Source organism: Ylistrum balloti, unplaced genomic scaffold (assembly GCF_031769215.1).
Source record: "Ylistrum balloti isolate Yb309-2 unplaced genomic scaffold, AGI_CSIRO_Ybal_v1 Utg371132, whole genome shotgun sequence".
NCBI classification, from domain to species: Eukaryota; Metazoa; Mollusca; class Bivalvia; order Pectinida; family Pectinidae; genus Ylistrum; species Ylistrum balloti.
The window spans coordinates 336150-353707 of record NW_026782621.1 but is presented as its reverse complement, the minus strand read 5'-3'; the positions used below and the strand labels follow the sequence as shown (position 1 = coordinate 353707).

The 17558-nt window shown below is 34.6% G+C and overlaps 1 protein-coding gene across 2 annotated transcripts in view; it reads right to left on the bottom strand.

Moving 5' to 3' along the window:
* Positions 1 to 17558, bottom strand: part of LOC132560988 (thyroid receptor-interacting protein 11-like) — a 47833-nt gene that overhangs the window by 11374 nt on the left and 18901 nt on the right. Inside the window, exons 5-14 of one of the 2 annotated variants that reach the window (XM_060225696.1) lie at positions 14519 to 14658; positions 6477 to 6551; positions 4954 to 5119; positions 4702 to 4751; positions 4117 to 4285; positions 3791 to 3894; positions 2743 to 2877; positions 2316 to 2433; positions 1754 to 2142; positions 1420 to 1467 (exon numbers count right to left, since the gene is read on the bottom strand). In XM_060225696.1, the coding sequence (XP_060081679.1) occupies positions 1420 to 1467; positions 1754 to 2142; positions 2316 to 2433; positions 2743 to 2877; positions 3791 to 3894; positions 4117 to 4285; positions 4702 to 4751; positions 4954 to 5119; positions 6477 to 6551; positions 14519 to 14658 (1394 nt within the window). The remainder of the gene's footprint in view (positions 1 to 1419; positions 1468 to 1753; positions 2143 to 2315; positions 2434 to 2742; positions 2878 to 3790; positions 3895 to 4116; positions 4286 to 4701; positions 4752 to 4953; positions 5120 to 6476; positions 6552 to 14518; positions 14659 to 17558) is intronic. The other variant, XM_060225697.1, reaches the window with a different exon arrangement.

The window sequence follows — 17558 nt, the reverse complement described above, 5'->3', positions numbered from 1 at the left end:
CAATTCTTAATAATTCTACTACAGTATAACCTGTGTAATCCAAATTTTCTAGGACTCATCATACAAATTAATACAGGTTCCAGTTTACAGAATCAGACTACTTAAAAGTAATATATTTTGATTTAGCACAGACTGATGAACAGAAAAAAATGAAATATTATAGTTTAAAAGCATTCTTTTTTTTTTTTTAAATAAATCAAGAAATGAAAATCAACAAATCACATTTTACATCTTGAAAATCACTTTTGCAGGAATAAAGGAATAGATATATAAACAAAAATCAACACTGTTAAGCAATATTTTTGATGAGATAGGGTTTGGATTAAACAGGTTTAAGAAGAAATTATTGAGATCAATCCTAGTATATAAAAATCCAACAAGGATAGATTTTCACAGGCTAGACAGTATTTTTCTGATTCATTCAATATACGCACAAAAAGATTCTTATTTTGCATTTTTCAAAATTAAATTTTAATTAAAAGAAGTACTTCTACAACATTTTATAAAAATATTTAGCAACCTTTTCGGAGATTAAGAGATCTCTCTCATATTCCAATTGTGCATTAGCCTGGGTTAGTAGCTCCACTTTACGACTAAACGACTCAAGCTCCATGCCAAGGTCAACTGAGCTACTATCATGGTCAGAGTCACTATCTACAGGATCTGTGAGGGAGATGTTTTCAGCACTCTACAAACGTGCAAGCATGTTATTTTAACCCAACTCCACACATACAAGGTATTAATTCAATGCAGCTACAGAGGTTAAACAATGCATAACCACATTCCATACAGGTTAAACACATCTATAAGTTATAAAAAATAAAGCAAACTAATAGTTTAAACCACACATAGCATTAATAAGTTTGTAAATAGAATAGTTTCATCAATACACATTCAAAGTCACTAGATATAGCAGTCTGCAAGTTAAGTTCATCCTGTGCAATATGGCATAATTTAGGAAACCTAAGAGAGTGAGATTAAACAGGATATTTACTTCAGTTTAAGACTATTCAGAAGTCAGAATAGACAGTTTTGTGGTGTTTTCTTAATTTTCTATATCTTCCATCAAACTAATACATTAATGAATTGTTGGTTTATTTTGACAAGAAGAGTACTTTACTTCTTTAAATTTCATTTTACTGGTTTGCATTACAAAGCTAAAAGCCAAGCTGTATTTATTCTATTCTGGATTTACTTCCAAGATCAAATTATATCAATTCAGAAGAAAGGAGTGATTAACTTCATGCATACTTAAATGAACAAGCACAACTTTCAGTAAGAAATGATAGTACACTGTAATAAAAAAGGGAAAATAATAACATTCTCTTGTTGATTACGTTTTACAGATCCATAATAGATATAATAATGTGCATGCAGATACATATCATAACATATACACACAAACAGATATGTACAAACCTCAGTCTCTTGGGCCTTCCTGCCCCTCCTTTCAGCTTCAGCTAAGCCCTGAAACAGTACATAAAAACATATTGTTCTTATTTTTATTAACTAAAACTTTAACGTTAATTCTACGACATGATGACGGTATAGTGCATCTCATTTCATTGTCTACATTCTTGAATGTTTCAAACATCTTACACATTAAACTGCAAATTTTAAGTACTCTATTTTTCTACAAAATGAATTTTAGCATGAAGCAACCATAACTTCAATTTCAATGTTCACATGTAAGCAAAATGAATCAGTAATTAAGAATAAGGTACAGCAATGAAATTTGAATTAAGATCTTTACTTTTTGTGCCTGAAGAATGTTGAGGGCGTTTTCCTTATCACGCAGTTCCTCCTTCAGATTTATCAACACATCCTCAAGAGCCTCCTTTTCTGACTGCCAGTCAGACTTGACCACCTCAAACTGTTCAATGTCCAGTTCATATTGGCTGATCTGCTTCTGCAGCAAAGCTACCTGTTCATCTAGCTGTTTGTTTCGCTGTGAGAGTTCAGACATTTCTGATGTAATAGAAAGCTGGTCTTGATCAGAAGATGATTGCATTCCACTATCAGATCGTTGTCTCTCCACGCTTACAGTCTGTAATGCTTTTTCCAATAGAGTTATCTGCTCTTGTTGTTCTACTGACTTCTTCTTTAGAATCAGGTTTTCATGTTCCATAGTGTCAATGATACCTGTTAGGAAATAACTTCACATTAATTTCTTGTCATCCCAGATTTCCAGTCCTTCACCAATTCACATACTCATATTGCAATATTTTGAAGAATTTCACATGAGAAATATTTTTCCTAACACAAATTCAACAGAATCAAATTTGATGAATGAAATCAAGATTAAATGTTTGTACCTGCTGTGAGCTTTTGGTGATCTGTATGACCCAAGTCTGTCAGCATCTCACTAGTTTCTGTGCTAACAGCCTCTTGTTCCTCTTGAAGAACAGCCACACAGTCTTTCAGGTTACGTTGCTGTATATCAATCATATATCGATATGAAAATATTGCATTCTATTTCAAATAAATACATTTCATTTAACTACTTTTTCATAATACTTGATAAAAGGAATCATCAACACTCTTATTTCTCACCTTTCAAACAAATCACACACTTACGATTACACGTACACCTCAGGAATTTTCCTGTCTTTAAGGAAAGTTCTACACAAGTAAAAAAGGAAAGGGAAAACTTGAATCACCCTCGACTGATTTAGATAATCATTGCAGTGCCACCAACAAGCCCTGGGGTAACCATCTTGACCTATAGTAGTAGGCTCTAACCTTGTTACTAGATTGTATGATCTGGTTGACCAACTCCTGCTTTTCCTTGGCCACTCTCTGTCTGTGTATCCTTGCCTCAGAGCCTATAACTCTTCTCACCTCTTGAAGATCTCCTAGCAACTCTAGTGCCTGGGCCTATCAGTGTAGAATGTCATACAATAGCAAAGCCTAAAATTCTCTCTAAAATTAGTGAAATTTCCACTAAACTTAACTGTTTTTCAATAAAACATATTTGAAAAAATGGTCATCTGACAATACTTAATTACAAAAGCTTTTCATATTTGCTCGAAGATCGATTGAAAATTTGGTATTAACTTCTTATAAATGCTGCTGAATTACAAAAAGAATCACATTAAGGATAGGTCAATTTATGCTGAACTTTTTGTGATGAAAACACTGTTGAACTTTTTTCCAAAGAAAACAAGGCTACTTGCATAAGCAATAAAACTGAAAACATGCAGCCATGGCATTGAGGGGTTAGATGCAAATACATTTCAGTAGCACCAATGGGTCAAGCAAAAATGGCATTCTACACAAAGGAGAGGACACAGACACTAACACTGTCAGAAGGTCATTGCTTACACACACTTTTGCATGCTTATGACTCTCAACATACAAACATCCATTTTCTATAACTAGGGATATACTACACTGTCTCATTACAAATGTTGATTCTTCAATGTGATGTAAATTAAAAGCACCATGCTTTAGCAAATCCAACATAACAAAAATTTTAAATATGGAGCAAATTGTAAGTAAGTGTATTAAAACTGAAAAAAGTTGAATGCAAAAACTGCACATGCAAAACTAGACCGAAAGTAAATCATGCATCATATGAAAATAGTCTTTCAATTTATAATACTTGGAGTGTATTTATACTAAAAAACACATGGTTGAGTATTAAGTAAGTGCAACAGGAAAGCATTCTTATAGAAGAAATGAAATGAAAACAAAATCAAGAAAATTTTAACATAATAGGAAAACATGACGGTGACAGAGCAAACTTAGGAGAAATAACTTTATATTTTGCTTTTTTTTTTGTATGTACATGATTTGCATCCAACTGGTCCAGAAGATGGTATTTAGTGTTATGCAAACTGCTGCACACCTTCTCATATTCTGTCCGTAGAGCTGCTATATCAGTCTCTCGATCTGAAAAATAACGTGTATCTGTAAATATCTGATATTCATCTAATCAACCAAATGAAATTATTTTCCATTCAAAAATCCACAATTAAGAAAGGGATTAAAAGTACTTCAAAACATTTTCTTTTGATATTTCCAGCAGAAGAATGAAAATTATTGTAACAGTAATCAAACGGAATGATGAGAATTATTCAGTAATCAAGTTTTCTAATTTCAACTAATGCCAACCTCGGATGGTTTGCTGCAACTGGACAACATCTTTCTCTCGATGTGTCTGCGAGATCTTCAAATCATCCCCAAGCTGTTTGACTTGATTTGTGAGTCCCTCAATCTGAGCTAGGTGATCTGCTTTCTCCTTTTCCAAACTCTCTACTTGTATCTTCAAAGATACAGCATCCTGGTACAGAAATAAGAAACATTATGTACATATATCTGCTACCTCAAACTCTAAATATTGCAGTCACGAGATGGCATCACCAAAACCAAGGCCGTTTTCAGTTACTGGTATGATCAGTTGAACCAGATTGTTCATTTATGAAACGAAAGCAAATTTTCTTATCTGATTTTGCTTTCCATTAAGTTCTGAAAGCCTGTCAAAACTTATGCCTGAAATGTTACATTTCATCTGCTGACAAACAAACAGACCTCAACATTCTTATATGACTAAAGTGTCATATGGTCCAGCTATATTTGAATTTTTAAATAATTTTAGAGAGAGGCATATAGGATATCTAATTGGCCACTTACATATCAAAATGTCTTATGGTTAAATTAGGTCCCTACAAAAAAGACACACAAAAAGAGTAGACTTACTTGAGACAAACCTTCAGGAGGTCCTGATTTGTCTGTTACAGAACTTTTATCTGAAAGAATGGGAGAACAATGTTATATGTACATTATGTAAATTGAATATCAAACACAGACATCACTGTTTTCAGTATTAACCATTAACCATTTTTAGAAAATAAAGGTGTTGTTGAAATGTTTGAGTACACATTGAATAACTTATGATATTCAAGATAAATTGTTAATAATGAAACTGTGGTCTATGGGAAAATGTCTTACATGACTGAAGTTTTGTCTGGAGGTCAAGAATGGTGTCTTCTTTATCCGTGATCTCGGCCTTGAACTTCTTACGAAGGTCATTGAGCTTCTGTTTGTATACATCCTGCACACAGGCCACTTCTTGTTGTTGCTGCTCCTTGCCATGACGAAGCTGCTCTTCTAACTCCTTCAAAAAATAGAATAAAAGGAAATCTGATGAATGTATAAGAATGCACCACATATTCAATTCATCAGACAAGTTCAGATAGCAATTTAATATATTTTCATTAGTAATGTATGATAGTGAGATTTGCCTATTTTGGATGAATTCAGTACTTTGATATGATACAAGCCTATAGTGGACAAGTTCAGTAATTTGATAAGACACAAGCCTATACCGGACGAGTAAAGTAAAATTTCAAATTGGTTAAATCCATCACTCAACTCAAACCAAAAGGAAAATAGATTAAAACCTTCAAATTTCCATAAAGATTTCTTTTCTGGTGAAATGTGTGTGGTTTTAATGAAATTTAAAAGCAAAAAAAATTACATTTTCAACAAAATTAAAAAACAAAAGCTAAAAGTAGAACTCCTCTCCTGTAAAATAGCAATCTTCATAGTATATAACAATTTGAATTGCACATTTTCATACTGCAAGACAGCTGTGAGATGTTATTTATTTGTGACATCAAATTCAAGTCATTATTATATCAGTGTCATATAATGACATTATATATACATATCATCTTACATGACAGGACAGTAAGCTATTAAATCATTAACAAATTTTATTCACTCTTTGAGCAAGAGAAAGCACTAGATAAGCAATTCAGAGGGCAGGGTGGACAGGCAACAAAATCTTATCATTAAAGTCGTAATTTAACTCCAATATCCGCCATGATGTGATGTCATAACGTGAACTACAGAAAAGTGTCTGGAATTCAGCAGTAGCTCAGCTTAACAAACCCTTTTAGTAAAAGTGAAATTTACATCTAAAAATACTAAATCAACTACTTAGAGATGAAAACCCTGGAATCTGCGTTGTTGAATCATATTAATATGACACGTTTATTCCATATGCCTAAAGTGAAACTAATTTCAAATTCACTGACTCATCAAGTACTTCTATCAACTTTCAAGCTTCCCTGTTCTCGGGAAAATGGCTCAGATCATAATAACTTCTAACAACCTGCATTAACAATAGCAAGACCATTCACTCTCACAATAATAAGGCATAGATGTAATTGAATCTATATATAGCTAATACCTAGAGCAACAATCCAATATCATCCAACTACCTGCCAGGATTTAACTACCAAGGTCTTTTTTTCTTTCCTTTTTCTAAATTGTACCGATTTACCTGAAAAAACGTTTAAACTAGATATCTGTCATTACCTAATGAAAAAGGCTTTTATAAAAAAGATTTTATTACAAAATATAAAACATTTATCAAATAATATCTTATATTACATAACATACTTTTGTGAATTTTAAAAGGAAATTTTCTATATTCCACTACACCAATAATGTTAATGACTACAAACCTTTAACTGCCTTTTCAATTCCAGAACATCAGAGGTTGTCCCATTCAAATTCTGCTGACCTTGCTTTTCGGAATTCTGAAAATTAAAATTCGATAATGTATCCTTTGATAGAGAGTATTGATGTAAAGTGTTTTACACTCCAGATCAGCTGTCTTGGCTTTGTGGGACACCTATTCACCAGCAGGCACACACAAAGAGCTGCCATAGCCTTTAAATGAGGCCGATTCACTGCCGATTACAGACATTACAACCATGCTCCAACATTAACGGTAATCAATTACAGCCCCAACACACTCCACATGGCTGACACACCATAGTCGTTGTCACAAATATCACAGATGGCATTTTTGTCCTCAAACATAATCTGAGCTGTGAACCTGAAAATCGTTCAATGAGACAACAAAAGTTTACCTGTATCTGGACCACCTCTCATAATTAAGATCTAGCAGAGATGTTCTGCATATATCATAGACTATCAACAAACACATAGGTGTTTCTGTGTGACTTTCCTAAACTGTAGTCCAACACTGTCACAGCTGATGAATAGAAAGCCGGTTTTACAGTGAATAGCATCCCGAAACCTGATCCAACTCAATCACTGTATGTTGTCAAGTGTTATTCAAGGTAAATGAGTTTAAGTAAAAAACTAGACCTACACATTCAAGTAAACCTGGATTGTGAATAAAAACTGTTACGATCTGAATACTCTTAGTTTTTTTTTTTTTTTTTGAATCTCTTAAAAAGTAATGGCCTTACCTACACAGTACATGTACCACTACACACACAATGATACAGACTAGCAGATAACTCCCCTTGTAATACGAGACTGTAACAGCTGATGGGCAAACCCAGCCGCCAACCCCAGGGACAGAAAGGTACTGCACACACCAACGCATGGCCACTCTTACCTGTGTTATTGCCTGGACGCTTACCTGTACGATCTGATGAGTCACCCTCTTTATCAATAAAGCACCCAACCCAAGCTTTCTTACTTTTTGACAAGAACAGATTTATAATACTCTGATAAAACAACATCAACTCCATGCAAGCTTCTTTTATCTACAATGCACACGTTACCTTTGAATGTGTTGGTTACTTGGATACTAAACAGGAAATTGAATATTTAATCAAACTACAACTGAATTGGGGAAAAAACTAAGTTCAAACTACCCTGAGAAAGACATTACGTATTTCTGTACAAGAGCACTTACAGGTAGGACACGATAAAGGCCCTAATCCAGTTATGTATTCAATGTCATACCTAGGTGCATGAGGTATTCGAGGCCCATCCCCTATGCCTGGATCCGGCCTGAATTAAGCATGATCACTGTGGCGAGAACCTGGGTCTAGTTTTTTACCTCTTCATCTGATACAGTGTTTCTTTTACTCTGATAAATATTTTTCTCATATATTGTGTGAAATAAAAAAGTATATTTTCCATTATTACTATGAATATGAAAACTTGCACAAGTTTTTGCATCCGACTATGTAAAGTGTTCATCCGATCCCATACAGTAAAAATAGGAACTTTTACCACACTTGGAATACATATGAAACAGTACTCTCCTCATCAGAGGTCCCATCATCAAACACCTCACAATTGAAATCACTACTTTCTTTTCAGTATCCAAATATTTATATGATACTTGCACGAAATACTACACATTTATTTTCAGCACACACCTGTGTAAAGCTTTTGACAATAATCAACTACTTCCCTATGAATCAACTAATCAGCATAACAAAACCTGATCAATATATATATTCATTGGATATCATAATACAGTTCAAGCAAACTAACACATGACTTGCTAACACTGCCATCTCTACAAGGACAAATGTTTTACTACCAATTTCTTTTTTTGAATATTAAGTAAATATAAAATATTAGCTTATAAATTAGCCTAAGATTACCAATAATTCTTTTAATAAATATTGAATGTTTTTGTTATGGACGACAACGGTGAATTGATATTTGTTTGAAGTATGAAAATGTAGTTAAGTTCCCATATGTGTGTGCTTTAAGCATTAGTTAATTAGATACCATTAACTGTCCATTAAAAGCTGAAGACGTGGTCCACACATCCTGTCAGACTTGGAGATCTATGATAACTACCTTGCTAAAACAGCCTGTGTGATCAACTATTTACATGATGACTAAGTCGTTGCATATAACTGTCAACCTTTGAAAGAGTAAAATGTATTAATTTTAAATATTTTCACTGTTTGCTTTTCCTGTCTGTGGCCGATGTGTCTGCTTGTAATTACACTGGCTACATGGAGTCATCAAAGGCAGGATTTCTGCCCCTAAAACAATACATGGCCCTGTGACTTAGTGTAGCGAGCCTGTTACACAATAATGTGTAAACCTGACATTGATTGATGGAGGCAAATATAGTTAATCACCTACAGACCTACACACAAACTAAATTTACACAACATGATGCAGTCCTCCTAAACCAGGACAGCCATGAAGCGGCGGTCTGCCTGTAGATCATATACCGGTTTTTGTACCGACCTGATCAAACTACCTGTGTTAGTGTGGCAGTGTGGTGGGATGGTCTCTGTTTGCTGAGAGATTACACATCCTGTTTGGTCCCCGAAATAAATGACAAGTAATGCAGACAAATGTCAACACATACCACTAGTGCTCCACTTGGTTTTGGCGGGATTTCATTTGAGATTTTCAATCACCTGACAAACCCTTTAAACATTGGCTGTCTGAGTCTAAATATGGGCACGTAGGAGAAAGAGATATGAGGGAAGCATGACCTTTGATCCCTGATAGCGGTACCCAGGAGTACCTGGAACCGGGCAGTACCAAGAAGCGGTGTGTGGAGGTCTTGTCAGATTCAAGCCCCTTAATGCATTTGTGGCAGTACTGATAACCTCAGGAAGAAAACTAGGCAGTGTATAATGAAAGATTCCTGTGCTCCTAGGTAACAGGAAACTTGGTGTGATAAAGGACTCCAAACTTTGAGGTAACAAGCCCTTATCTGACATAGCCTTCTTAAAACGCTGGGCTTGAGTCACCTTATCTGCAGATAAGACCCTGACAATGGTGACAAGGAAGAAACATTGAAACAATGGTTAACCTAGCTAATAAACTCCAGTATCTTTAATCTATATATCTATACCTATCCAGCATATAATTAGAATCCAAACAATCCAAGACATGCCTTTTCTATTCCTGCACCAATTGAACTGTCTATGTCTTAACGATGAGAGAAACTCACAGGACCAACAAATTCAGTGTGAAGCCTAATCTGCTTGGGAAATCATTATTATTTTGAATTCATTCACTGAAATTTCATAGCAGGTTTGATCTTTGAAAGTATTTTTTCTCAGTAGAATGTACTGAACCCAAATTACTTTACCCATTGAGGTTTGTTGGTCAAGTTACCTGATCATATATTGTATTACTTGATTCTAAAACATTTTCTTGCAGACATAAAGAAATATTGTTTCACCATATAGAGATCTGAGGGAATAACAGAGAGTGACACAAAGTTCAAATCACCTCCAGGTAAAAATAATGTACAAGCACACAGATACAATAATATGCCATCAAAAATAAGTAAAGATTGCAAATATTTAGAAAATAATGCTGGAATGATACTTAAACTATAGCTGATATACTATTCCTTAATCAAATATACATCAACATGCATTGCTACTAACCAAAATACTATATAAATTTGCTTGGTCAAAGGCAGACAACTATTCACATAAATGTTATTGTGAAATACATCTGTGTGTATTGTGAAATAGTCACTGCAACAGAATGAGACAAGGGTAGTTACCTGGTAGTAACGTTACATCCGGCCAAGATGTCTTCTGCTGTCCTTCTAGATGGCTGGCAGAGGTTATTAAACCTACCCTATTCTCGGTGGAGGTGATACCATGTGAAGCCACTATTACTTCTACTGGCACATATAGTATGTCCAACCCACCAAACTAACTGTAGATAGTGGGTCTCTGTGAAATGTTCCACTGTTTGTACATACTTAGCCATGACCTCCCCATAACAATGCCTATCACAACCCCTGATAACACTCTTCTTAGCCATAAATGGTTTACCAATGCAAACACCATTAAGAGAGGGTTGTGGAAAAATATTAACATTGTCACACTTTATATTTTATTCTCCACACACTGGCTTCAAATTTCACACACTATTTTGTTTTTTAAATACTTTTTCATTCTACCTTTCCCGAAACAACTTTTTAAAATTGACAGACTACCTATTCAAGCAAAGACTTATCTGGACAGGACCAGATCAAGCATAAACTTAGGTCAGTTACATTACATCTTGCAAACGAACAAAGCATATGTACCTCAACAGCTAATGTAATCAGCATTTTATGATGTTTAAGCATTAAGGTCAGTTAACTAGATTTGCCAACAGAACATAATCGATTCAGCATACACTTTTCATTGAGTGTTAATTGATAAAACTATTTCAACAGACATGACAAATAGCTCTGAGCCACAGATGGACCAATGGATCCTCAACACAGACAGAGTTAAGTACTTTGACAAACAAAGCTGTGACCAACTAAACACAGAAAGTAGACAGATATTTACTTTAACTGTTTTTATTGTGGTTTCAATTTCACAGAAATCCAAAATTAAAAAATAAAAAACAAACTGATGATTGAATCAAAATCTGTAAGAAACAAGATTACAAAGGACAATTATTCACCTTTCAGACAGATGGAATAATGAAAAGAAAAAAATCCTGATGGCTGTTCATTGCAAATGTTCATAAATCATGTTGTACTTTGAGATAACTGGATAATAAATAATGGGTGATCCAACACTCCTAATGTAGAACTTTGCGGTAGTATCTTCGGTCGGATCCTAGGGATTCAACAGAGTTCCTTACTAATAAAACATAATCAAAATAAAAAAGGAAACTCAACAACACGAAGACTTTAGTGAAATTGCCTTTTCACTAAAGTCTTCGAGTTGTCGAGTTTCCTTTTTTATTTTGATTTTGAGATAACTGGTACTGTCTATAGTTTTGACAAATATATCCCCAGCACCACTGACTGCCCTCTTTGTATTGTCTTAATTTCCCAACACCATGAACTGGTCAATTTGTAGTGTCAACTACTAAAATAATTATGTCCTTAGTACCATTTCAATATCTATTTGTAGTGTCTACATTTAAAATATCTTTGTCTGAAGCACCATTAACTCTGTTTGTAGTGTCTAAAGCAGTTGTGTTCCTAGCACAATTAATTCTGTGTATGTAGTGTCTAGAATCTACAATATTGTCTACAGCACCATTGATTGACCTATTTGTAGTGTCTACTATTAATACAGAAGTGTCCCCTGCATCATTAACTATGTTTATTGTGTCTATGATTAAAAACAAATGTGTTCTCAGAACCATTAACAATGTTTGTAGTGTCAAGTTAAAATATACTCAAGGATAAAAAAATGCAGGGTGACATTATTTGCAATATCTTACAAATGCTCTGATAAAAACATTGAAAATCAGTCAAGCAACTCTCCAGGTTACAATGCATGTGGTCCTGTACCAAATGTTGCATTATTGTATTGGGTGATGATGTCTTTCATGAAGGCATGAAATGTGAAAATCTCATGCACAGCAGTGTTGTAACATTGAGTTTAACTGCTCATCACACCATTAGGTAGTCATCATAAAGACACATCCTTTTCCGATATTTTGATTAATTTATGATAGCATTAAACAATGGCACGGCTGATGGAAGTTCAAAAGGGTCAGGCCATTGCAATGATAATGCAAGGTCAATGGCAAATACAGGTTGCCAGACATTTTTTGTCCATATTTGCACTATAGAATGTCTTGTTAGATGTTTAAAGGATCTGGGCGGGTCGCTGACAGACCTAGGTCTAGACATCCACGCATGACGTCACAATGTCAGGACAGGTTTATTCATCTCACACATTCAGCATTGCATTGTGCAATCAGCACCTTATTGCCACTGAAATTGCCCTTCATACCATAGGTACTCATGACAATTCTATCCATCAAAAACTGTAAGGAAATGATTGTGGGAAATTGGTCTGCGGACACATCACCAATTTGTAGGTCTGCCCCTTACTGCTGCTCATCGCAAGCATTGTATGTCTTGGGTTGGGCACATGCACCAGGAATATTCCCTTTGATGCAGTGGAGGAGGGTTTTGGTTACTAATGAGTCCCGGGTATAGAGATGAGATCTTCCAACCCCATGTTGTCCCATTATTGCAGCAAAACAACCTCACATTCCAGCAGGATAATGCTTGGCCCTATGTAGTCAAGATCAGTTGAGACTTTCTCACTAACAACACTATCCACCTACTGGACTGGCCGCCATGCAGCCATGACCTAGCCCCTATTGAGTACTAGTGGGACCAGCTGGAAAGACAAGTTTGGCGATGCCAGCCTCCCCCTGTTACTCTGGCCAAACTGAGAGCAGCCCTCTTGAAAGAATGGACCAACATCCCAATGAGAAGGATAAACTCACTTGTGAACTCCATGCCTAGGAGAATCAGGGCATACCAGGTATTAACTAGCCAGCTCCCACAATCAGTCCATTTTGATTTCAGGTTACACAGTTCTCTTTCAATACCCTTCAATTACCCCTAACTCACTTACCAGATACAAAAGTTGATTTTTCAATATATTCTGTACAGATTAATCTTCATTCTTACTTAAAACTATTGAACATTATACTAGATGTCTAGCCTAGAATCATCTTCAAAGTTTACGCTACATTTCTTTATCCCTTGAGTGTCTTAACCACCATGATCTTTTTATGTAGTGTCTACATTTAAACAGTTGTGTTCCCATCACCATTGCCTATTTGTAGTGTCTACATTTAAAATAGTTGTGTCCCCATTACCATTGCTTGTTTGTAGCGTCTACAATTAAAAAAGTTGCGCCCTCATCACTATTGCTTATTTGAAGTGTCTACATTTAAATAGTCATGTCATTAGAATAGTAATCATAGTTGTACCTTTGTCTGAAACAGTTATCTTTATACCCAGGTATATCTCCCGTCAGCTATATTGCTCTACATGCACTGTCTTTCAATGATACAGTCACGTATATTTCCAGTAGAACTGCACTACCAACTTGTTAACATGCCCTTAAACTAACCTGTCAGATTTGATTAAACCTTGTTAACTCAAGCGGAAAGCCTTACACCTGTCATAAACTTACAAGTGTAACATAAGTCTAATGCTATCTCTGTGTTGGTAACCTTTATAGCTCCAAATGACACACTCACATCAACAGGAATTTCGTCAGGATCCCTATACAGAAGTATTAATGACATCCCATAGAAACACGTTACCTATCACCATTCAGAAGTTAAGAATTTCTGAGTTACTTATACACATCTCATTTGCAGCTACAAAACCTGATTTGAATTTCAATAAATACTTCATGGGACATACATTAGATTTGTGTTCAATATTCATAGAAAAGGATAACTATGCTGCAGTTTTGTAAACCTACCGCCTCTCTGTATGTAGCCTTGCCCTTTGACACCAGTGTAAACACTCGGCTACTCCAAGTAGGACATGGTACTGACTCAGTGACTGTCTACTTATATTTTTGTTAACAAAGTTCTTGTAATCTCACACTGCGTAAAACTGGTTATAATGTAAATTTGTACATAGCGTACCGGGTACACATTCAAATGAGTGACGACAATCAACCCACCACAAGGTGAATACTGAGTTAAACATAGCTATAGTAACCACACACTTGTCACATTTTTTTCTTCTGAATAGCTTTAGCCAAATTTTTTAAAGAGTTGACAGTTTTATACTGATTTTAACCAAAACTGATCAAAACACACCTTATAAAGAGCCAGTAAAATATTGCTGTTAATTAGAAGTCAAACAAAAGATCAAAGGAGATAACTAGAACTAAGTACTGAAGATACTGCTCAGAAATCTGAAGTCTGTTACCATTTTTTTAAGAGAATGGAATACTTGATTGTTTTGAAGGGTGTGGTTACTGGAAACAGGTAAGAACTGTTATAAGGTCAGACTTACATTGGACTGTGCTACTGTCTTCCAATGCTGGCATTCAGATCGTAGACGCTGGGCTTCTTGTGTGAGACGATTAATCTCATGCTGCATGCCAATGTTGTCACCAAAGTCAAGGTCGTCCGACACAAAACTGCCATGGTACCCTGTCAGGTTAAATCCAAATGTGAAATTTGAAAGAAGAAAAAGCTGATAAAATGTACCTTCTAGCTTGAAAATTAAATTGATCAGATTATCTCTAGTGCATCCCTCAAGCAAACACAACAATGTTTATTGTTATGTATATTTTACAGATCAGAATAGACAAAATCCTGGTAATTAAGATGATCACACAGCATGTGTTTAGATAACTAGATGATTCTCCCACACTGGATACTTGTATCATATAACTTCCTGTGTAGGAGACCTGACAAATGCATGTAAGCACCGTCTAAAGCATACAGATTAGGCTCACAAATCCCTTATAAAAAATAGATGATCTGTAGCTATAGTCTGGCCTACACTCTAGTAGATGGTTTATAAGTACTGCCAATATCATGGATCTCATTTATTACCCCTATATTGTTGACTTTAGCATACCTGGGAAAAATGTTGTAAATTATTAAGGTCTATTTCCACAGCACTCCTAGAGTACTGTATCCTGTGTGTGTACTGAATGCAACCAGTCAGGCTAAACTGTAGTAACAATTGCCATCAAACTACAGAGATATTTCTATATCCTCTTAATACTTATTTTATAGTTTATTTAGCTAGTTGCTACAACAAACCTAGTTTTCAATTCACTTAAGAAAGAAAAAAAAAAATTTAATCCACGCTCGATCAAATATTGTATCTTTATAATTAGAAGGACACTGTGTCTTGTTTCTTGCAAAGCATATGGCATGATATATACATGTACCGGTATATGCAAATCCCATAATGTATGTGTGTAAATGTGTTTATGCGACATGTACACTGATCCCAACTTCCTGTTTCACTACATTTCTAACTTTTCTATCAAAGAGCACTTCAATTTTTATTAGATTGTCTTCGTGGTTTAAAGGACAAAGGGTCATGTTGTATGTCAAATGTACAATCATCTATAATGACTAGCTTAAGGAATACGTTTCTGTTTTAATCACCGAGACTGCTAGATCACATTAGTTTGTTTAATTTTAAACTGTTCCCTCTCAAACACCCTTATATATTTATATTTCTGCCTAATCATATATGTATGTGCTGTCTAGCGAAAGTGAAACTTGTTCTTTTTTTCTGTCTCTTTTCGTTTAAATTCACTGAATTGAATTATTTAATTCAACGTTACAATCTTACAACATTATGAAACTGTACAAGTCATATATTACACTCAGGTAAACCTGAAGGCCTTTCATTACCAATTTGTAGAAAAACGTTGTCAGACTGTTTCCAGTTCATCATTTTACACAATTTGCCTGTACTTGCACATTAAGATAAATCAGATAAGATTTAATTGATTCAATTTTGATAAACCAAAAAAAAAAACAATCATTTGAAAGAGGCATTACATAATTCTAATACAAGCTGAATTTTTATAGAAATTGCTAATCAAACTTCCAGATTGCTACGATTGAAATGCTGTAAGTTTCATTATCTGTGGAGATTAAATAGAAAAGGTAAAAGTGCAGACAATCAGAACTGCTGTCTGGTTGAGAAACCAGGAACAAGACTTTGAATTTCATTCTGTCAGAAATAAGAAATTGAGGACATATTGTCTGGAACATTGTACTCAACTCACACCTTTTGAGACTTTTATAAAAAAACCACAAGTAAAACAGAAAAAAACTCCTATGTTAATTGCTTTTTGGTAAAGATGAGAAACGAAAATTTTACATATCAATTATTCACCATTTCATTGGGAAATGCCAACAAAAAAAAAGTCATATTATGAGCCCCTGATGTATAGAAAACAAAGGTATGTTCATGTAGTACATATCACAGTTAATTTGTATAATGTAGATTAATCTTGTTATATCAGTGGTAATTCATCTAATATGGAACTCCAGCTGTTTAATGTAGCACAAATTTGACTTCATATACTGAGTTTATACATCTATAGCTAAATTCAATTATCTGACCTTACTCTAGTTTGATTTTACAAATGAAAAAATAAATGCTCTTCTTACAAGGAGACAGAGAGAAAATATCTAGCTTATATTTTATCAAATTAAAAATATAAAAGTTTCTGCCCACATGAAATAAAATATAACTGGTATTCATCATGAAACTAAAATCTGCTATTTACTACAACTTTTCACATCTTTCCTGATGCCAGTGTGAATGTGCAAGCCATGCCAATATGCTTACTGTATTATCACTACTTTGCCAGATAATACAGCTTCAAATCAAAGACACAAGTCTTCCAATAACTTAAAATAAGTAAATACCTTCAGACTGAGTTCTCTATAGTAAATCAAGGGCTTCCACTTTATAAAGGGAATCTCAAACATACCTATCCTGCCTGAAGTCTGCAATGCATTATAAGAAAATTGAAAATTTCACTGGAAATGCTGTAACATTGTATCTTACTGGTCAAAAATGAGAGAAAATATCAAAACTTGTTTTTTCAATCTGTGAAAATATCTCTTATTTTCACTGTGAAAAATGTAATAATTATATATACCTGGGGAACCAGAGTAACCAAAATTCAGTAGAGAAGGTTTTAGAATGTTGTGTTTTTACCAGATATAAAGTTTAATATCAGACTGAACTTCATCAAAAGACTTGACTAAATTTTAATAACACTAAGCAATGCACCTCTCAATATAAAAAAAGGACATAATAAAGGTATTCAAAAGTTTGGCAGTTGAACAACAGTCGTGATCAAATAAAGCTGGGTAGTGGCAGTACCAGCAGTTTGTGTTGACTCTGTCTGATAAAACACCACATTTAATTGTATCTACATAAAAGGTTTGTTTGTTTCCGCTTATGATAAGTAATAATGATACGCTCAAGATCCTTAGATCTTTTATCAAATCTTCTACATCTGTACACGTAATCTATTGGAATGACATTTTACACGTAGCTCATA